Source organism: Aythya ferina, assembly GCF_964211825.1.
Source record: "Aythya ferina genome assembly, chromosome: 10".
Lineage (NCBI taxonomy): Eukaryota > Metazoa > Chordata > Aves > Anseriformes > Anatidae > Aythya > Aythya ferina.
The window spans coordinates 10071421-10094160 of record NC_140306.1 but is presented as its reverse complement, the minus strand read 5'-3'; the positions used below and the strand labels follow the sequence as shown (position 1 = coordinate 10094160).

General features: G+C 42.8%; 1 protein-coding gene across 8 annotated transcripts in view; it reads right to left on the bottom strand.

Moving 5' to 3' along the window:
* The window catches only part of LOC311442201 (uncharacterized protein), a 32636-nt gene extending 10339 nt beyond the window's left edge, over positions 1-22297 (bottom strand). Inside the window, exons 1-7 of one of the 8 annotated variants that reach the window (XM_084531100.1) lie at positions 22137-22297; positions 21703-21803; positions 20438-20550; positions 18853-19776; positions 16299-17156; positions 7102-15139; positions 876-6464 (exon numbers count right to left, since the gene is read on the bottom strand). In XM_084531100.1, the coding sequence (XP_084387226.1) occupies positions 19749-19776; positions 20438-20550; positions 21703-21803; positions 22137-22224 (330 nt within the window). In that variant the 5' untranslated portion in view covers positions 22225-22297 and the 3' untranslated portion in view covers positions 876-6464; positions 7102-15139; positions 16299-17156; positions 18853-19748. The other 7 variants (XR_014696491.1, XR_014696494.1, XR_014696492.1 and 4 more) reach the window with 7 other exon arrangements.
* Positions 22298-22740: the final 443 nt, after the last annotated feature.

Here is a 22740-nt window from a genome sequence, read left to right as displayed (position 1 = left end):
TGGGAGTGATTATTTGCTTTTAAAAACTGACATCTGGGGATTTTTAGTTCCTTAAGTCTCTGGAAAAATATGGCATTGCACAAAAGCCTGCAGTTTGAAAGGTAGAAGCAGGGCCAATAAGGGGACAGCAACATTTTTTTTATGTCTCTAACTTCCAGAGAGCAGTAGCAACAAGCTGAGCAGAGGTTGAAGGAAGCAGCATTATTACTGCTGTTCCCCCTTGAATTCCTTTCATCAGTCCGGTGACTACATGTGTCCTGATGATACATTTCTGGGTCACATGTCCCCGAAAGATGGTCTATATGGAGACGCATAGCATGGAAAGTATGCTAACTAGAGACTAGTTATGTTGACAGGTTCCACAAGTGACGTAAATTTCTATATTCCTCACACGGACTTTATTAATAGCATAGGACTGAGTCAGGGAGAGCCAGTTATTATTCTTTATGTAAATAAATCAACAGAAATAAATACTCTCTTGTTCCTTATCGCATTAAACCTGCAAATAGCTTATTACCTTACAAGGCAGCTTAGGCAAGCACACCAGACCACAGGGAAACGCAGAGCAAGTGCAAGTCAGCACTGAGATTTCCCCAAGCCAGGCTGCGTGGCCATAGGAGAGGAGCAAAGGCACAAGGCTGCAGCTCGCAGAGTCCAGAACTGGAGAAAGGAGACCCAGATAATTATTTCAAAAGCCAGTCTCAAGCGTAACCAAACTGAATTCTTGTTTTGTTTTTGGTCCAGTGGAAACTTTGCAATGGAAAAGTTAGATAGTTTTTTTTTCCTTGGCTCTGTCATCAGAGATGTCGTTGTTTTTCCCAGTAAACTTTCTCCAGTTTCTCCTAGTCAACTTTTCTCAGTGGGATCTGAATTACCTTTTCTGCAGGATACTGCTCCAGTTAGGAGGTCAGAGGGAGAAAATTCTGTAAGCATAGGGTGTTCGTACTCAGATTCTTTTCAGGCTCATCAGCCACTTCCATGAGGGAGTAATTCTTTCTAGTAGTAGTAGCAAAATGTTGCCCTGGTGTATGAGTTAAATATAGCTGGAGGCACAAAGCAAAGAGTTAGAGATTGCATATCCAGTTCTCTGTGTTCCCACTAACAGGAAAAACAGAAATGCATCTAGAGAGGCTCAATCCAAGTATTAGTGTCTCCTTCCAAACACTGAATAAAAACACCTGGATGGAAAGGGCTTTTATTAGTTGGGGCTCATCTGTATTAATCACAACCAATTCATTTTACCCTTCAGCAATGTGGAGAAGTATGGAAAGGCCATTGCAGTTTGACAGAGAATGAAGGTGTTGCTCACCTGTGATGAGTATGAACTAAACTCAGAATATCCAAATATTCAGAGCCTGGGCCATCCTCTGAGCTCATCTTTGATAAATTTAAAAAGGGGATGCATTTTTACAGGTTCACTCTAAGAAAGAAAGATTTATCATGTGTAAAATTCAGAACATTCCTCTGTGCTCTTCCATTCATATGATGGAAATAAATTAGAAAAATGGTGTTTATGTATTAAGCAGGATATGGCAACAGGACTATTACATTTATATCTGCTCTGTCAGCAAGGAATTCATCATAAATGCACCAGGCCAATGTGGTTTTCAACCGTGCTTATGAGGATGATTTACCTCCTGTGCAATCAAAATAAAGACACATTAGTGGCTAGGAATATTTACAAAGTCTTCCAAGCTGACAAGTTTTAGCTGTAAGGGGGGAATGAATTTTAAATTCTACTCATTTCTTTTCCTCTATGTCTCAGTTAAACACTTCACATTAAATTCCTGAAAATTTTCCTGCTGTTGTTACTTGTAATGGTCCAGAAATGTCAGGGTATCCTTGAAGTGGAGCACTCTTCTCCAAGGCACTTTACATGGCTTAATTAGTGCAGCTATTTCTTTCCCCATGCATCCTCTGAGGGATTTCTTTATGCCAGATGCTTCCTAGGTATTGAGAATCAGAGCCAGAGGTCAACTGATGAGCTGCTGATTGCTCAGGCTGAATGTGATTTAATGCAACAGTTTGTATGAGCAGTTTGCAAAACCCCTCTGGGTAGTGTACGTGCAGGGGTGTTCTTGCATGCATGCATCCAAGTCTCTGTTCAGTGTCACAGATGTGCATTAAAGGACTTGGCGTGGCTGAAGGTCGTCATCACAAGACCTCTGCAGCTATCTTTATAACATTTTCTTCACTCTGCTGTAGCAGGCAAGAAGCTTTAAAACTGATAAAAATGAGCTTTTTTTCTTTTTTCCTTTTTCCTAAGCAGCAACGAAGGATGTCCCTAGTGTTTTCAACCAGCTTTATCGTCTTGAATCCCAAACCTCGGCTGTATAATTGTTATAGTTGGGCAGTGTAGCAAATGTTAATCATTTTAAGGCCTGGAGCCAGTTCATGTCTCAAAGTCACTGGTTGAATGTTTTTTTGTCCTAAGCAGAAGTAGTTCTGATTCTGGCTAGTGATATGTCATTAATGCGAATCCTCTAAAATGTTTACCCATTAAAAGTGAGACTTAACCCTGAGATACCAGAAATCATTCAAACTAGTCTAAAAATAAAAATTCAGTTCAGAATATGGTGATGTCTCTTACCAAATCTCTTCTGAACATAGCCATTATGTGAATGTCAGCTGCAGGATGGCATTTCGTACTGGGATTTTCCACTTGGCCTTTATTCCTTACCAGTCTGATAATGGGATGAAAAGTGGACTTGAGGAATGCGGTTCAAAGGATTTGCACTATTGATCTCATGTCCCAAGCCTGGCTATGTGATGCATAGGAAGGACTTTTGAAGATACCATAAAATGGAGACAGCCTGTGCAGGCCATGAAACAAGATACAGAGCTTAAATATGGGTCAACTGAGGAGGAGGAGGCAGGCAAAAGGCAGTTAAGAGGTGGAATACAGTCAAAGGATGCTGTAAGAAACAATGACAGTCCTGACAACACTGCTATGGGCTTTCTTCCTCTGTCTGCCTGTGGTGGTCTTGCCAAGTTAAATTTTTTAATGGGCTTATTTCTGTCCCTGAAAAGATGGGGATACATTTTTAAAGTCTGGATAACAATTCTGAACTCTAAAGGAGTAAGAAATCACTCAAGTAAAAAATAAAATAATAAAATAAAATAAAATAAAATAAAATAAAATAAAATAAAATAAAATAAAATAAAATAAAATAAAATAAAATAAATAGCAATGATAAAAAAAATCTGTCTACATTGCTGCATCTTATTTTATGAGAAAGGATGGGAAGATGTAGATAGTATCTGAGTGCTACTGCAGTAGTGTACACTGAAATTCAGGCTCACGTAGTTGAACAGAAATTGGTCCATGTTTATTGCTGGGTTTGGTGCAGACACTGAAATACAGAAGCTCTGTGAAGAACAGACACGTCTTGGGTGCTGTTAGTTGGTGTATTTTACACTGCACGTAACAATGCAGTAAAACATTGTTACTGGCAAACATCATATTCAAAAAATATCCCCTTTCAAAGAAATTTAATCTTTCTTACATGGGTGCTATAGACTCCCCCTTTTTACCAAAGGAAACCTGATAGCCATGCGTTTCAATTTAGATTCAAGATATCACACAGTCTCTCCATCTGCCTGCATTGTCTGTTCACAGCAGCTTTCCCTTTATCAGATCCCACATATACATGCTGTAGGACCCCAAAAGTTGCAGTGCTTTTGAATCCTTTTTTATTTAGTCTGCTTCCTATCTGTGTTCTACACGTGTTCCTGTTGAGCTGCCTCAAACAGCTCATGGCACTTCTCAGCTGCTGTGCATTTAGGGATTTCAAAGTCCTTCCTGGCCCTAGTGAAGGTGAGAGACGTTTTGTGGCTTCGTCATCAGGTCAAACTCTGGAAGAAAAAGCAGGGAAGAACTTGTTCCACTGCCTTCATTGTATATATTGACAAATTGAGGTTTACACATGGCAACGTTTTGACCCAGTAATAAGGAAGTAACCTAGAAAATACCCAGGAAATTCTCCACGTGCAATAAAATAATAAAGTTCAAGTCTGAGTCTTCATCCCATGAGCTGTCTGCAGGACCTCCCTACGCTTCTTGGGTGTACGCAGAGCTGGATTTGTCACATAGTGCTATTTGCAAAGATCGATTTTTAAAACAGCCCTTTGGGTGAGTTTATGAGGAAAGGCAATTGCTCCTGTGCCGGGAGTTTTGTTTCGGACAGGCTCTGGGCTGCTGTCTGACGTGGCGCGTGGCGTTACGTGCAGCGCGGGTGAAGGTGGGTGTGGCTGCGGCCTGCGCTGCCTGGGCCCTGCCGCGGCTTGTCGGGAGGCTTGTTGCCATTCCTACCCGCTTCTCTCTGTGGTCTCCTTCTGACACAACACCAGCTGTAAGCCGTGGTTCTGTTATGTAATTCATTTAGGAGCGAAAACTCGCTCGTAAAGTTTATGGTCCCGCTCTCCCTGAGACAACCCAAGTGATGCGGCCGGATGGCGGGGAGAAGGGAAATTTCCCCAGGCAAAGGGAATACTTATCTGCCAGGGCCTGCTATTGAAAAACGGATCTCTGCTCACATAAGCAGGAAAAAGACATTGAGGCTTATTTGTATTTCTGCCCCTGAGCACAAAGGGGCTAGAAAGCAGGCGTCTCCCACCGATTGTGTGTTCCTCCTGTTTGGAGATGTAATCGGAGTCCACACACTGGGCCACAGCCTTTCCTCAGCTCCAGGGGTTGGGGCTGGGAAGGGTGTGCAGGGGCAGAGGACTGGCCCCGGCACAGCATCTCTCCCCCATCTGACGTGCAGCTCGGTGCTAGCAGCAATGTTCCTGGGGGAGGGAAGAAAACAGATTCACCCTGTTCACTCAATCCCAACTCACCAACGAGAGAAACAGGCTCTCTGTAAACAGTACAAATGAAACGGATGTTTCGCTCTGCTACTGATAAGTTTATCAGCAAAGCCAACGTGCACTTCAGACCCCTAGGAAAATATAGAAGTTGAGGGTCCTCAGCTAACCCCCAGCTTGCCACACCCTGGGTGTCAGTGTTTGTGCTTTGGGACATGCCAATCATTGCTCCAGTCACGGTGACACCAAGGCTGGGACGTTGGCACTGTGACCACAAGGCACAATCTTACCTGGGCTGGAGCTGTTGTTAAGTGCTATCACAGTGTATGGAAAGGGACTGCAAAGGTGCTAGGGAAGATGAGAACAGTTGCTTGTGGGGAGCATCGTGGCAAGGCCGTGCTGGATTTGGGGTGTGATGTGAGGCAGTGGCCTCTCCAGCTGGTATTGTCCGTGAATAGACCATTGTCCTTTGCAAGGAAGGAAAGAAAACCCTGCCTCGTCTGCAGGGGCACGGAGCCAGTATTGCCTCACCCAGGGCTCAGCCTCCAGCTTGGAGGTCTCACAGCTCCCAAATGCCTCACCCACATTGCCTCAAACTCCTGCTCTAGCATCCTGTTACACACAGGGCGTTTTGACCAGCTGGATTTTGTTCCCTGCAAGTGAGTGGCTGGGAAGTAGGTGTGTTCCACGGAGCTTATAATAGAAAGCTTGCTTTGACCTCCATGATAGAGAGATTAGCACCATTCCAGAATGATATAGTACATGTTTTTTTAAGGGTCCAAAGGTAATTCCTGTTTACAGAACTACTATCTGCAGAGCTGAAAGAGCCTCGTAGCATTCACGCTAGGGCAGCGGCTGTCAGGTCACGGAGATTCCTTTCCCATTGCTTCTTTTTCAGGTGGACTCTTGCCCTGCTGAGGGAGAACTTGAAATGCCCTATGGTTGGCTGACCTGGGCTGTTGTGGTTGTGCAAAATCACACTGCTCGTCTCTGCGATGAGAGAATGAGGAAATTCTTACACCTACTCCTGCTCTCCACCACGTGCCATCTCCTCTAGTTTATGAGGATGCCAGTCTTACCAAAGGTCATTTTAAAACCCCAGCAGAGCTTCTCTGAGGTGATTTTTTACATCTTGGAAATTTTGAAGTTTCTTTTAGAAACTCTTTGGCTGAGATCGGCATGAAGTTTGCTAATCCTTATGGAAAAAAAAATGTCATTGACAGTGAAGTTCTGTTTTCAAAAATCTCTGAGTTCCTCTGGTTATTCAGCTCTGCAGATGCAGTCTCAAATGCTTTGATCCACAGTGGTCCAGCTTGCTACTCCTGGTTGTATTCTCATGCCCAGCACTGTTGCCATTATCAGTGTGCAGACACCAAGAACTGGGCCTGTGGTTCTGCTCCCACCAAGCCTGCTTTTTCAAGAAGTATAAAAGACCAAAAGCACACTGAACAAGGACCACGTCCATCTGCTAATCAGCCTTTGCATTTTTAGTCTTTCTGGAAACCAGAAAGTAAATGATCCACCTTTCTGTGTAGATATATTCTTGCATCTATGAGGAGTTTCATGTAAGTCAGTCATCTGAGCCTTGGTGAGCCAGTGGAAAGTCAGAAGTGGCATCAGCCTGGAGTTCCCTGTCCAGCATATTTACTGGTGCGGTCCTGGAGAGAAAAAACGCAAAGGTCATAAACCCAATGAAGTAAACTCATCATTTCACTGATGGTTGGATTTACCCGACTCTGGTGTATTATTACTTGCCTTCCACATGTTCCTCTGAATTTTATTCACCACTTCTTGACCGATACCCTGTTGAAAATGTTTGTTTTTCATCCCTCACAACGGATGAAAATTTAAGGTGAATTTTGGAAAAGTAGCCTTTAATAAACTTTTGTGTTTTCTTTAACAATTACATAGTCTGGCACTCACTGGCCCATGGTTGCCCCTCTACGTTGGCACATATTTAGCTCATTATTAGCTATTACCTTCTAGAAAGATAGTTGCATTCATACATGAGAAGGTATATGAACATAGAAATCCAGCACCTAGTATATTAACAGCAGATAATAATTCTAAGTAATTCTTAATAATTCCTAACTAGTTTCCTTCAGCTCTCCCTGAAGGAAAGAGAAGGACACACTTAGCATACACAAAGCTGTTTTATTTACTCCAGAAAGATCGTGAGATCATGCTGCTAGTTGATGAGGCACCTTCCTTCCCCTCTCTACTTCTTGTTTTCTCTGTGTCTAGGCCCTCTGGTCTCGGAAATGATTTACATGTCCTCTGCAAACTACAACTAACCTTTTCTCTCTGTCATGCTCTTTTTTTGCACAATCCTTCTGCTGCGCTTCATCCCGTTGACTTCAGCACTCTCCCACCAACGCACAAAACTGATGATGGTGCAGATCACCACTGCTTTTGTTGGTACCTACAATAATACCATACAGCTGCTGCCTGCTGTCCTGGGATTTTCCAAGGGCTCCTGCGGCTGAGCAGGTTGCAGACTGATTGAGACATGTTTGGTGGTTCAGCCAGGTTTGCCACAAGGGGGGGTGAAGAACAGAAACCAGCTGTGGAAATTTACTGACTCTCTGGAGATCTCATGACTTCTTGCTAAATCTGAAAATTCCCAGTAAAACAAGAACAATTTTGTTTCTAAACCTCCTGTGCTGCCTTTCATCATTCTGTGATTACCTGCACATTGCACGGTCAGTGCCATTTTTTGTCAGTTACAGAAAACAGTCCATCATTTGCTGACAGGGCAGCAGGTAAGGAATTCATTGGTAAAGACACTAGTTGCTGGTACAAAGAACTTCCACACAGATGGTGAATTAAATATATATATATTCAACAAATTAGCAAACAGTGTGCCAACTTTTCTGAATATATATGCACATTAGGAGTATGAGTGGGAGCAAATAAGGTTGTGAGGAATCTTTCTGCAGCTTCTGTTTTCAAACAGTGATCTTGCAAAGAAGTCTTTTTCTTGCCTCTTTTTTAAAGGTAAATATGTGCGAATCTCTTTAAATCATCTGAAGTGGATCATGGTTATGACTAAGAGATAAGGAGGGATTTGTCTGTCTGACAAACTTCCCCTCTGTTTTCAGAGTAGACTGGTATTTTCAGAAGCAGCGAAATACCGCTCAGTGCAAAAAGCAGGGCATATTGTAAATTGGAGATCTGCCAGCTCATGGGCTGAGCAAAAACTGTTGAAATGCAAGATGCTTCAAGGCTCTGCTCTGTTTCCTGCACTAGAAAAGCCCCTGGTGATGTCTCTAAGTAAAGGTTTCAGTCTCCAGTCCACAGGAGATCAATGTAATGCCTACTATAAAGTCAATAGGAATTTTCCATTAGTACAGTCAATTGTTCTTAGTCATCTTTATACTAGACCATATCATCTGCTCATCAGAATTAATCGTGTTTATTTAAAAAATTGAGGGAGGGAGAGTGAAAGAAACCAGGAGCATTAAAACCAGAGAAAAATGCCTTGAGTCTGGCTTATGCCTCTAGGCAGGGCATAAAATGAATCTGAAATAATGTAATTTCTAAACAAGCCATGGCTAGAAGTAGAAACAGCAACAGTGACAAGAGATGACCAACGCAGTCACTGGCACCACTGGAGGTGACAGCCAGCAGAGCCTGCAAAGCTCAGTCTGGGCATGGTGCAAGGCCCTGATACCACCAATAATGCTGCACAGTCCTGCTTTTCTGTAATGTTATTGATAAGGCTTTGTAAAGAAAAGCAACTAGCTCACACAGCCGTACTGAAGACATGCAGACCAGGAGATTTGCCTACTTAGGACTCTTTTAGACTTGGGGATGAAAGGGGAAAGCAGCTGTATGTATTCCATGGGACACCCACTATAGCAAGACCCTTTTTCTCAGCCTTTATTGAAATACTGACATACTGGAATACCAAGTCAAATACTAAAAAACCTGTAGCAATTTAAGGTGGGAGCAGGACATTTGCAGGTAGATAATTAGCTAATTAGATAATGATAATCTCTTGCTATGCATAGCCAAAAACTTTGTACAGTACAGCATTTAGGTCAAGATACAACGTATTGAAAACTGACATACTGAAATTTCTCTGGATCTGTCTAGGAAAGGGTAAAGACGATGATCCCACAGACTCCAGGAAAAATTATTTTAAAAAATTAAGATCAGAAAATGAAACCCATAGAGAATAGCAGACACACTGAAGGCAGCAAGACTGCAGCCCTGTACGTCATATAAAATGAATGCAATTCACCATGCTGAATTGTTCATGCTCAGACCATATATGTTCAGTTCTTGACAAAGTAATCTCTTTGCAAAGCTACATAATGCAGCAGAGTCAGCTATGAATGACTTATAAACAAAGAAGCTATTCAGCTGTCAAAGCAATTTTCAGCTATATTAAAACAGAATAGGATGGGATGGATTCTGCAGAGCTCTCTGCTGCGTGCTGTCCCGTGAAAGCAGCGGCATCGCATGTGTGTAAACCACGCGGGGAGAGGGAGTGCGTGCGTGCACGGGCGGCCGCCCACGCAAACACATGCACACACACGTGCGCGGGATAATCGCCTGTTGCCTTTCTGAGCTCACGTTATACATTGCAAAATGCTTATTTAAATTGCATTTTCGCTCTGCACTTAGGGATGTCACCGAGTTCTGGCCATGGCGATGACGTGCTCGGTTTCCATAGAAACCAATGTACTTTGGAGGGGGAAAAGCAGAAGGAGACTGAGAAAAGCAGAAAAATTGAGCAGAAAAATTGAGCAGAATAAGGGAAGTGTGTGGTGTGAACAGATCGTTTGGGTACTGGGGCTGCTAACAAAGTGACTTACCTTGTCAGCAGGGAGACACCTTATTCGTGGGTATGTCACTTCAGAATATTCACAGCAGTTCAAATTTATGCCAATTAAATGAACACACCATCCTATTGCTCCATATATACTAACCACCATTAGGTGGACTGAATCTGGATTAGAGAGGCCAGGCTTCCAGCGTGATTTCTGCTGACACACAACTTTTGCTGTTTGCTCTGTCTCTGGTGTCATTAGCAGGTGTTTCCTATCTTCATCCCCAGACTGGGGAAGGAGGCAGGGCCTGGGAAACTACAGATTTCAACTAAGGTTCAATGAAATACCTGTCAAGTCTCCCATAAAAAAGCTGTGTATGATCTGTACCTCCCAAGGGGTAGGCGGGGCAGGGAGAGGCATGCTGGAGCTATTTTATGATTTTTTCCTTCTCAAAACAGCCAACTTGCCATTGAATCATTTAATCACTAATTAAAAATCCTGGATAAAACAAGCTGTCTACAGCTTTCTGGCAAACATCCCACTGACTTTGGTAGGGCCAAGATTTTACCCTTTCCTTGACTGCAGAGCTTGTTTGTTGTCACTTCTTTTTCTTTAGCTGTTCTATGTGTTTTATGCCAGATTTTTTTCTTTTAGCTACTTAATTTATTTTTCTCAAATGTTATCTCATTTTAGCTCCAGAACGTAGGCCTTTAACATGATCACCTCTACAGGTAGTCCATGACCAGGCTAGCTGTGTTTTGCCCACATCCTTTCAGCTGTGGTCTAGGGGAGGACAAGGAGTATATGCAAGGGCAGTAGGAATTCCGGCAGCTAAAGATTTCACCAAGCACCTCAGTGGTCAGGCACCTAGATTTGCAGGTCCTTGTTGCCAGAGCTGTGTGCTGCTCCTGGGAGTCCCTCAGCTGGTATCTGACCTGCTGGAAAAATGATGGACTGCTGCAGCCTAGAGCACCCAGCCATTTCATCTACCAGGGCTGAGTGCTGGGAGTAGAAACAGAGTCTTATATATAAGAATGCTGTTGGTTACCAAGTGAAATTCCTATTATGTCTGTGAATATACTTTGGTTCATACTTCTCCTGTCTCACCTTTTTGTATTTACCAGTCACATATTCTGTAATTTTGCTTCCAGAGCTTGCATTAGAAGAGACCTATTCCATTTCTGCCTGGGGCTGAATAACTCTAAGATGCACCCATGCTGTCACCTCCACTGGCTGCTTGCTTTAAGGTAGGGATGTGCCAACAAACCCTGCTTCCAGGAGGCTTTCTGGCAGACTGCAGTTGAGTTTCTGCCGTGTTCTTCATGAGAAGCTACTGTTGGTCACACAGGGCTCATGTACAAGGGACTTGAGCCAACTCAAGTTGCCAGGACCTACTACTGCATTCTTCAAAGCTTAGGGCACCAGAGTACAAAAAGACAGCCAACACCCTAATCCCTTACCAACACATTGGGTGACAAAACCCACAGCAGTTACCTGTTATGTTGACGCGATTCAAGCCCATACTCGTCAATTTATCTTTATTCACCCAAATCCATATCTAACCCCCAGTGCTGACAGGTAAGAGTCTTGTTTGATGGCTCAACAACAAATTATACAAGTAAAACAAAATTAAGTGAAGGGAGATATCACTTGGTGATTAGCTCTTACCTTGCTTGTTTTCCTTAGCTCTAAACTTTGAATTTTACAAGTTATATGTTAAATGCTCTGATTTACTTTCTGGTACACAGACAGAAAGAAGCAGATTGTAATCCACGTGCTTTGTAGGTAATATAGAATTTTTTCCTCTGGGGAATCCATCAGTGTGGATGCTTACTATGTATTTATGAGACCCTTTGCAGATCTTTAGGGTAGGTTCTCACAGGTTCATTGTCTTGGACTTCTTATTGTTAACATTTATTCTTCTTTTAAAATGTCAAGCTCTCATAACTATGCAGAGGGCTTAGTTCAAACTTCAGGCCAACTCTCATACCACTTTATTTGCAATTGGGCTTCATGCAGGACCCAGCAAGAATTCATTCAGCCCTTTCTATAGTGTTGGTTGCAATGCTGTGGAGGTGAAGGTGAACAGGGAAAATTGCTTTTGGCTTGAATGTTCTGTATTAGTTAGTCAGTGTTGTGTTTTGCTTGTTCCAGAGGCTGGTTATTATCTTTGATAGTATGTCACTCTGTGCAGCAATGCTGAGCACAAGAGAGAGCATCTCTTACATGTGCTACCACTGATTCACTGCATGTATTTCCTATGAGAATACCTCAGTCACGTCAAAACTGCTCATTTCTAGATAGCAACCAATATGTAAACACTAGATATCATGTGACAAGTTTGAAGGCCAGATCAAGAAGGTAATGTTCAAGGGTGATGTCTGCACAAAAAAATAAACTTCTGGAAGACATTGTAACTTCATGCATGAATGAGGAGGATTTGCATGACTGTAAGCTCAGGACTGTTTTTTTCCTGTTATTCAAGTACTGGGATGAACAAGCAAGGTTAAAAACAAAGCAAGCAAGCAAACAAACAACCAAAAAAATAATAATGTCTAATAATAAGTCTGTGCAACCCAAGTGTACTGCTTATCATCGTGTTATACCAAAACAAAATTTGTAATGTACTTTGCCTTGAACAATGGGATTTTCCAGAGTTGTCAGTGTAGTGTTGGTTTTCATCCTCTCTAGTATTGCTGTTCCTGACTTACCTTCCCAGCCTCTGGAATTTTCATCCTAATTTTCCTCTTTTGCTTTTAATGAAGTAGCAAACTTAGCTTTATTATCTCAGAGAATTCTCCCACACAAGAGGATTTAAAATTCCTAAATGAAAGTCAGCAGGATAGGATGATAGTTGGTCTAATTTCCTCAGAAATTTTATACCTGACGTATTTATAATAATAAGGCTTTGTTGCTGGAACCTTTGAATACCAAGAGTCTGAAAGAGGTATCTGAACCAGCAGGTTCTGAGAATATTTCCTAGATAGAAACCCAGGAGGAAGAAGAGGAGTAGGGGAACAAAAGCCATGTAATCGTATAACTGAGCATGTAATTTTCAGCAAAAGAATTTCTTTTTGAGTTTAGTATTTTTTCTTTTGATAAATTCTTCCTGTAGAAAGTGAAGTTTTTCAGTCTCTGTACTGTTCCAAAATTTAGGCTTTTAGTTTTCTTGATGTGGTTATTTTTTTTGACATCACTTAGTGGTGATGAGTTTGTGTTCACATCGTGTGATTGGATGGCTTGGTCATGCTTAATGACTTCAGCCTTATAAGCTACATTTGACTCAGAAAAGTATCATTTGCTTGTTGGAAGGAGAGCCTGCCTCATTAATCAGTCAGTGAAATTTACTTCTCATCAAAAGGTTTTGTCATGGTAGGATTCAACAAGACTTAAATGGTACATGATACTTCTTCATGTTTGCTTTACAGGGCTGAATCCCGCACATAACATGGCTTTTTGGAGTATGACAGCCATGAGCAAATTTTCAGTCACACAGTGATTCTCAAAAATAACTGAAATTGGATGCGAGGGAAGATCTGTCTGATGATGATCCAACATAGTCATAAATATTTTCTCATTTTCTCTTTAGTGTTTGTCAGCCCTTCATACTTTCACTCTATTCTCTTTTATATCTTCTTGGCTTTGTGTTTTGGTTATGCCTGTTCTGGTTCTCAAAACTAATTTTAGAATTTATGGGAGATGGTCTTGAGTATTGATGAATCCATGTAAAATAATGCAGACATATAAAGTGTTAGCTTTTTTTACAGGGGTTGTTTTCTCTCACTGAGTAAGAGAGAAGATCTGGATAGATTGGAGGTATGCTTTATGATCAGTCAATCTGTATAGTTGAGCCAAGCTACCTTATAGAATGATTCATGCTGTGATGTGCCACTTGAAACTTGGCCTGAGTTCCTGCTGGATGATGGTTGCCTTTACATTATGATGGTGAGATGTTTCCCTACTCCTAAAATAATCTGGGGTATATTCATTGATTGCTTTTTGTTGTTGTTGATAAGTTAGAGTTTTCTACCAGGTAGCTCCTTCTTCAAAATCTTTGTGCCATCTCCCACAGTATTACCTCACAAGTATCTGGCAGTTAGATTAAAATCAGGTTGCAGTATAGTTTGTTTTGTATGAACATTTGTAAGTCAGCTGTTTACAGGAGTTTCCCCGAGCATACAAAACCTGTGAGTTACATATCATTTGTCATCAGGAGTTTGTTGTTGTTAAAGAATTGCCAGACAGAGCCTTGTTCTCTTTCCATAATACTAAAATTAATCTTGGTTATAATGGAATCCTGGTACAAAATGCATCCTTTTGCATTGGCAAATCAAGTGCTTGGCATCAGCAATATTTACATTTACATTGTTTTTGAACTGCAGTGTGTGCTGGAAGGTAGGGTGAAATATTTCCTAGATGGCCAGATTATTTCTAAGAAAAGATGTATCCTGGAGCAGAAATTTAGAAACCTTCTGTTTCAGAGGAGGCTTCATGGTCAACACAATTACAGTGGGGTTTTACTAGATGTCCATGGCCCCTCTTGCATTGCCTTCACATGGATTATACCTTGATTTCAGAGCTTTCCAAATTTCTATTGTACAAGCAGCTGCATGAGCTAACTTTCTTTGTGCTCCTGCTTTGACTTGTTAATATTCATCCAAGTTCTTAAGAGATTTGTTCTCTGTGCAAAAGAAAAAGTGACAGAAGTCTCTTCTGGTTATCTCATTGCACACTGATGCTCACGATCTTATCTCAAATTGCTAAATAAATATAAATAATATTTATATATCATATTTCTTCATAAGTATATGTTGTTTCCACTCTTCCTGCATTCCTGGGGTTTGAGCAAGGGGAGATCAGAAAACACTGAGAGAATGTTAGGATACATGGAAAAACTTGCAGAGACCTTGATTCCAGGAAGGAGATACACACATACTGATAAACAATTCCTTATCTAAGAAATACTCCAGAAAGTGTTTCTTAAATAAGAGTGCTTCTCTGAAACTGAGCATTTGGTTGTGTGGTGGTTTTTCAGTATTTCAACACCCTGCTGATAGTGTTGTGAAATTCTTGCTGGGCCTTAGCCAATTAACTGAATAAACTTTTACTTGCTTAATGATTTTATAACTCTTTTATAGGAGATAAGCTTGCCATTTTTTCATTTGATTTCTCTCCTGCATTTTGTGTGAGAATACTATCTAATCTCACAGAAATTACAAGTCTTTGAGACTTAAATTCTTGCAAAGTTATTAAATACATCAATCAGAACACGTTTGGACACTTAACAAAGTTCTCGTGATGTTTTTCTGTGATATTTTTAGTATTATTACAGATAACTACTGTTGTATTATTAAATACATTGAATTCTCTTATATGCTGTAGTGTAATTTTCCACTTCACTTCCCCTATATTTACACATACTCATACACCTTCCAATTAAGGTTGTCTTTCATTGCTCTGCAGTGTCACACTGTAGAGAAGAACTGAGATCTTCCAAATCTGAATCCCATAAACTGTCTGCAGAACAGTCCTTCTTTCTAACGGCCATCCAGCCCCTAGAATTCAGTGCAAAGGTTATGATCAGAAGTATGATAATATCACCAAAGACATCAAATTAATGAGTAGGTCTTTGTAGTTACAAAAGGATTGAATGGGAACAAAAATATTCCCTACAAACTGCAGATTTTATCATTCTATTATTGTTGGTAGTATATTTCATATTTTCAAGCATTCAAGTAATGTATACAAAATTAGAAGCATGAGAAAAGGTATAGAAATCATATCTGGAGGCTACCTTAGCGGAGAGAGAATAGGAGAATTCTCATTCAGTACAGATAAAATAAATTTCTGTCCACAGGGCATAGACATTGAGAGGAAAATAACTTATATGAAACCAAGGGCTGTAACAGCCTAATTTTGTTCTCTGGACCCAGGTAAATTTCATCCTAACACAATAAATAAATACATAATATAAAGTGCAGTGCCATTTCCTGATTCATTATCTTGTTAGACTCCAAATAAACATATATCATGCTGGAATTGCAATAACACAGACTTAGTACATATAGAGGGAATTGCATCCAGCTACTAAATATGAAGAAAATGTACCAAAAGCAAATGATTTAGAGGAGAATGAAACTCCCCTTTAGACTCAGTGATGATTCTGTTATGTTCTCCCAGGGAAGATAGCCCTTCTCTTCTGCAAACATTTTTTACAATATTTTCTTTCTTAAGCCAAAAAATTAAAAAAAAAATCTACTTGTGTATATAAACAAATTTATGATATTTTACTACACACTATCATCATTCTATAAGCTGAAAAGCAACAAATCAGAATGTTCAGCAAAATAATTTAGATCACTATGCAATAATATATAATCACATTAGCTACATATGTATGGGTAATAGTATAAAGCTGTTTTCTCTGTTCTTTGTATTCTGCATCACCTGAAAATTTTTCTTGATGCTCAGAAGCTGCCCGGAGCCCATATATGTCAAGTGTTGTAGGAATGGGAGAAGGAATAACAGTAGCAACAAATGATGTAATTATTGATACAATTATCATTGCTGTTATTATTATGAATGTTTGCTGTAACACCTACTGGCTGGTGATTTTTGGACACTTCAGTGCTTTCCCTTCACTCCAGAGAGTCCATAATCCAAGGACAGAAGTTGGGGAAGAAAACATCAATAAGCAATTTATGGAAAACTTACCCCCAAATCAGCAAGGTCCCTTATAGCAATGGAAGCACGCCCTTAGCAGGGTTTATATGGAGGCGACTTAGAAGATGAGCCATGGGTGACTGGACAGGGTTTAGGGTTTGGACCATGGTGTGGTGGCCTTGCAGCACAGGTGGAGAAGGTTGTGGGCACCAGTGAAACACAAGTCTGGAGGCAGGCGGCTTGAAGCACCTTAGGGCACGACCGTGCCAGCACGGAGCACGTGAGGGCATGGAGAAAGCACCAGGGCTTTGAGGGTGGTGCTGGAAGCCAGAATTTGCTCCATGAAGATTGGGAGGCTGGTTGAGGAATTAAAAAATTTAGCATGGGAAGTTCTTTGTGAGCCTTTGTCAGTAGAGAAATGCTCTGAGGAGACAGTAGGAGGACAACATTGGTGTAAATCCATGTGGTTGTATAGATTTCAGTGCTGCCCAGCTGAGAATTTGGCTAGCAGCTTATAAATCCCTTGTGTTTCACATATTTGAGTACAAACCAACTTTTCTTTCAGACTATAGTGTAATCGTGAGTCATTAGCCTCTGCTTGATGACAATCCAGCTAGTTTGTCAAAGCACTGAAATAAAACTGTGCATCTCAGGTGACTTAGCTGTGCAACATGGAAAAACAAATATCCTCTGTGTCATGGACAGTGCCTTGTACATCCATGGGGAGATGTTTGGTGCCACAGCCTGAGCTTCTCCCCAGAAAGGGCAGATCCGTAAAACAGCTTCTCACCTTCAGCTTCAATTCCATTTAAGTCCCCCAGATAGATTCAGGGTGATTTTCACACATGATGGCCACATCTAGAAAGAATGACTGTGACATCCGTGTTGAATTACGGGAGGGCTCACACACTAAAGATGAAGACAAGAAATAAATGGCCAATACCTCTTTAAGAATCCACAAGAGCAAAGCAATAAAAAAAAAAGAAATACAATAACTCCGATAATAAAAACATTATCTTATAGATTTCATACAAACTTTGCCTTAGGGAGGCCACCTGGTTTGTGCTTTACTGACACAGCTGTTCGGACTTTTTTCCTTTGCTACATAAAAACTAGAGGAATATGAACAGCTGTTGGGTTAATTTTTTTTAATGCCTTCAGTAAGTAAAAATAAGGGCAAGTGACATGAATAAGTGATGTGAGATTGCCCCCAAAGATGCTTTAAAAACTTTCCAGAATATTTCCTGAACCTCATCCACAGTGAATAAAGTTCTGTTGTCCAGAAGGAGCTGAGCCAGAAGGGACATTTCCACTTGTGGCTGACCAGGTGTAGCATTACCTGTCCCGCATCTCTTCATGTAGCAAAGACTCACTTAGACTGGGGCAAATTGGCAAACTTAGTTACACTGAAATCAGCCCAAGGTAACCCCACTGACTTCACTGGAGTCGCTTAGAATTTCTATAAAACTGAAAGACAAAAACTAATTTTGCTTAAAACCATCCATAATTTGTTCAGTTTCCCATCCAGGGGAATTATTCCTCATTTTGAAGGGAGACAGTGAACAGAATTGGTCAGGATGCCTGGACAGACATCATTTCCCAAAGAAAAATGACATTTTTGCTATTTCCAAAATCACAGTGTTGCGGGGGAGAAGAGCTGGTGCCGATTAGTGCTGCCCCTCCTGACACAGAGCACACTAATAATGTCCCAGCAGGTCAAAAACGGGTCCGGTTTAAGTGGGTGATGGAATGAAGTAAGTGGGAGTCGCTTTGCTTTTTGTTGCCCAGTGCTTCACACACCTCTAGCGGCAACCCTCTTTGTTGCCAAGACAACCCTGAAGAAATACGAAATCCAGAACAATACCCTGTGCACGAGAAGCCTCGTATTCTTTAGTGCACACGTTCGTTTTGAATGTCAAGAGAAACACTGCCCTCCAGATCATCCCAGGTAAGTCCAGGTAAAGGTATAGGTGATGTCTGTGAGATGATAATGACTTGCATTTATAGATTGTCTTTTGTCCTAACGGCTCCCAAAGCTTGAGGGGACGGCACTGAGAGCCTGATCGATGTTATTTCTGCAGTGCAGCGTTACCTGCAGCTGCCCAGGCAGTACCAGGAGGGTTCCTGAGGGCTGCTGTGAAAATAAGCCAGGGCTGGGGCACTGACTGCTCTCCCCAGCCTGTGCTGCATGTGGAGGTGTCTGCAGTGAGCACTGAACACCAGGCTGTGATGATCTGCCTTTGCAGTGGTTTCTAAAGGTTTCTCAGGCAGCTGAATGCAAGTTAGTGCAGCCATAAAGGTCTTTTCATTACTTAATAGGGACTGGTCCGAGCTGTGCTTGGTCTCCAGGTCAAAGGAAATATACGCGTGACTTAAGCCTCTTTACTTAAGGTCTTGGCTCAGTGCTGGACAGTGGAAGGTCTAGAGCTTTGGTGTGTTTTTTTTAATGCTTATTTATTTAACCCCAATGAATGTAAATTGGATAAAGGTCCAAGAGGTCACAATAAACACCTCCATAGACTCTTAGGGTATCCTCTTGCAAAGACTAACATCAGAAATTTTTCTAAGAGATATGCTATGTACAGTTTGCAAATATAAGCCTCACCTTTCCAAATTATCTCCAGATCATCTTTGAGCCTCCCATTTTATTCTGGAACACTGTTTTTTCCACATTTGAAGTTCATTTTGACCTCCTCACTAGGAATGGCTGTGCTAGGAGGAAGTAATCTCCAGTCAGTCAAAGTTCTTTGATAAATAGAGCAGCAGCAGTTGGAGCAGGGAGCACTGGATTCTGCATAGACGGAGACTTGGGGTTTTTAAGTTGAGACTGGCACTAGCTTAGTCCTATAGGCTGAGCTCCAAAACTGTGCCATACATGAACCGTAGCACAGTAAGTCAGTGTATCACTTCCAGAGCACGCTCCTGATCCAGGCTAAACCTCAGATGTAAATTAGCATTTTAGGAGGAGAGGATCAAACTACCCAATTCTGAAATGGGAGTGTTGCATCCTTGACCGTCACGGTGAAGAGCTCCAAAGCAGAGCTGGTTCTGCTTTGCTGAGTCCATCAGCATGCCCAGAGCTTCAGCCTTCCTTTATGTCACAGTCTCTCCCTGGCTGTGGGAGGAGTCCTGAAAATGAGATGTGGGGCTGTACTTCAAGCAACAACCCTGGAAGCAACAGTTCTGCTCTTGTCTGTCTGCGTGAAGTACAAACTCTACAACATACTGAGACCCATCTCACCCTTATCCTACTGGAAGCCACATCCTGTTGGTTTCGGGTGAGGCATCCCTGAGCTCAGGCCACTGCCTGCTCCTGTTTTAACACCTTATAAACAAATTGAAAACTTGCAGCTCTGGAACAAAGGAGGCATGTGAAAGAACTGCAGTTTCACGAACAGTTCAGTGGGAGTTGGAGCTATTATAGAACATCCCGTTCCAAAAGGAAACAAATGACAGTCTGACGCTGCCGGGGAATAGTGACGTATGTGGCTGTGGTGTGAGTCAGTCCGTGCGAGATTCAGATACGGACCTAGGGGGAAAACATTTGTGGCAGCAGGACCAATCACATGCTCATAGATGGAATTACCTCAGCTCATTTTTCATTTGGGTATTAATATATTTGCTGCACTTCTTGAGCAAAAGGCAAATAGCAGCCCAGACAAAAAGGCACGTGTAGGGGCCGTTCTATCTGTCTCTTCTTGCAGCCTCCTGCTTCCCACCCACACTCCTGCACAGACAGAGATAATGTATCATGAGCCTTTTGGTGTATCACTGTTTTGTTCAGTAAAATGGAATGTGTTGTTGTTGTTGTTGTTGTTATTTGTGTTCTCTGGAATCCCAGAGCATTCCCATTGCAAAGGCACAGGCCCATGAATGGAACAACTAAGTGAATTAGTGGGGAAACATTTTGTTTATCTCTAAGTGGTGTCTTGCTTTTTAATAACTTACAGCTCAGTTGAATGCTTGTGTTCATTTAAAAATGAAAACTGAAGCCTAAGGATCCTTTTAAGGCCCTAAAGGAGTCTGTAGAGCTAATTCTCTGGTATGTGGGGGATGTGTAACGATGCATAAATTGTGAAATGAATTGGCTGTTTACTGGAAAGTTACAGTGATCTCGTGGATAATGTCAGTCTGAGATAAGAACCCCTCAAGAAACCTTGAGGACAAGGAGGCTTTAGTAGTAATACTACCTTGAGGTGTTCCCATCCCCGACTTTTTTCCCATCATTTTGCTCCAGCACAGCCCTCTTCCAGTTATGCTCAAATACCTCTTCGTGTGACTCTCCAGCAAACCATATCAGGAACTGATGGGAATTAAAAACCATGACAGAACACCCTGTAAAATAGGAAGGATCTTGTTTTCTTTCTCTCTCTCTCTCTCTTTTTCCCCAAACAATTCATTTCATTTAGCTCAGTTCCTTGATCAGCATGGCCCCAAGGAACAACTGCACAGGCCAACTGCTGAAAGGCCCAAATGTTTTGTGGCAGAGAGAGGGGAAACGCTGGCTGGGGCTGATGGTGGGAACTCCGTGACAGTGCTGCCACCAAAATCTGCAAATCGGTAAACCGTAGCGGGTGAAACGTTACTTCATTCAGCAGCAAAACAGAACAGCTGCTGTGTGTTTCCAGAAAGAACAAATAAGGGGGATGTTGTTTGGCCACAGACTGTGTCTTTGCCAGGGTTGGAGGACACAGTGGGGGAAGGATTTGGGTTCAGGCAAGTGAAGTCTTGTGGGCAAAAAAGGCCTCAGAAAGCCATAGCAGCCATCAGGTATTTCCCAGCTCTGATGCTGGAATCTCAAAAACATATTTTACTTTTTCATGGAGGTTCAGTCAAATCTAAAGCAGAACTGCAGGTTGGAGGTGTGTTCTAACCCACAAACAGGACCAAAAAATGGGCCTGGATCAGTGTTTCAGAACAAAAGCAGAAGTCTCCTCAAAGGAACTGAGAAGTTTGGTTTGTGCCTCTCTATCTGTAATTGCCTCATTTCTTTACTTATGTTTTAAAGCAATGTTAGACTGAGGGAGCTCACCCAGCACACTTCATCACCAGACATGGAGAAGGCTTTGCTGGTGTAGCACGAAGCAAGTCTATGGGTATGCAAAACACCACTGATGTCCGGCAGCACTAGCAGAAGCAAATGGGTAAAAAAATACCTCATCACAAATTCTGCCTGTAGCAAAGATCTGTCAAAGCAGGGTGGCTGCTTCTGCAGCTGAGGCCTGAAGCCTGTGCAGCTCATATCTCCCCGAAACGGCAAGCCCAGAGCCGGCACAGGCTCCCCAGCTCATCATTATCTGCAGCATCCTTCCTTCCCCCTCCTCTGCCCTGGCATGGGCACCCTCCCCTCTTATCACTGAGGTGGCAATATTTTGTTTGCACAGCTGACAGTTCTCGAACTGCCTCTACGTGACCGTCAAGGTCACAAAGTCATTTGATCCCTTGACCGAAATACCTGTAGTAGCCTCTGGTCCGAGCTACACGATGCACTGCTGCCGGCGTAGCTTGCAAGACGCTGAAGGGACAGCTTTCTGGCGGCACTACAAAGCAGCTTTCCTGGAAAAGGCAACGGTTTGCCAGTATTGCAGACTGGTAATTTCATGCCCATAAAGAGCTCTTATTGTAGTCTTGAAATCCAGCCGCACCCTCTCTGTCCTGGCCTCAGGTGTCGTGCCAGCCCCACGGCAGGATGAGGTGTCAGCAGCGTGTGTCGGTGCCGCGGGCCGCCTGCCTCAGGCAGCGAGCAAGGCCCTCGCGTGCCACAGCCCTGGGGAGGCCAGGAGAGGGGCTGCCCGCTAGCAAGTGTGAAAACCAGCCCCGCTGCTCCTCCTGCAGCTCGCTTTCCATCAACTCCTCGCCCTCCCTGCCGAGCGATCCCAGCCCTCGTACCCGGCACAAAGCTCCAAACAACCCCCGGCGTGCTGGGCCCCACCGAGGGGCTGATGTCACCGTCCCGCAGCCCGCTGGCATGAGTCATGCCGGGCTGCCGCCAGGCACAGGGAACACAGAGGGCTCTTCATGGGACCCGAGAAGGGCAGGAGCCGCGTGGGAGGGCGTTGCTGCAGGAGGGGATGAGGCCAAGGTGCCGCAATGACCCTGGGTGCTGGGGAAGGGGGTGGGGTGGGGGGGCCACACCTCGGCCTCCAGCACCCAGGGTTGGAAGGAGGTCACCTCCTGTTTGGATTTCTTCCCTTGGGTTGTTTTGGACAATTCTGCACTTGTTTCAAGAAAGGATCGGGGTGGGGTAGGAATGGTTTTATTTTAGAGGAATTCCTGTGACTTGAGCTGCCTGAATTAGTCAGGAGCAGGGGAGGGTGGTACGTGTCCAGAAACAGTGCACAGGCAGGGAGCCCAGGCTCCCTGACAGCACGAACAGCCGTGGCTGAGGCACGTCCCAGCATTTAGGCACCTTCCTGGGGTGTCCCGCTGCCCCTGGCCTGCGGATGGCTGTTCTGTGTCAGCGAAGCGTTGCAGCATTGACGGGCACCAGGGC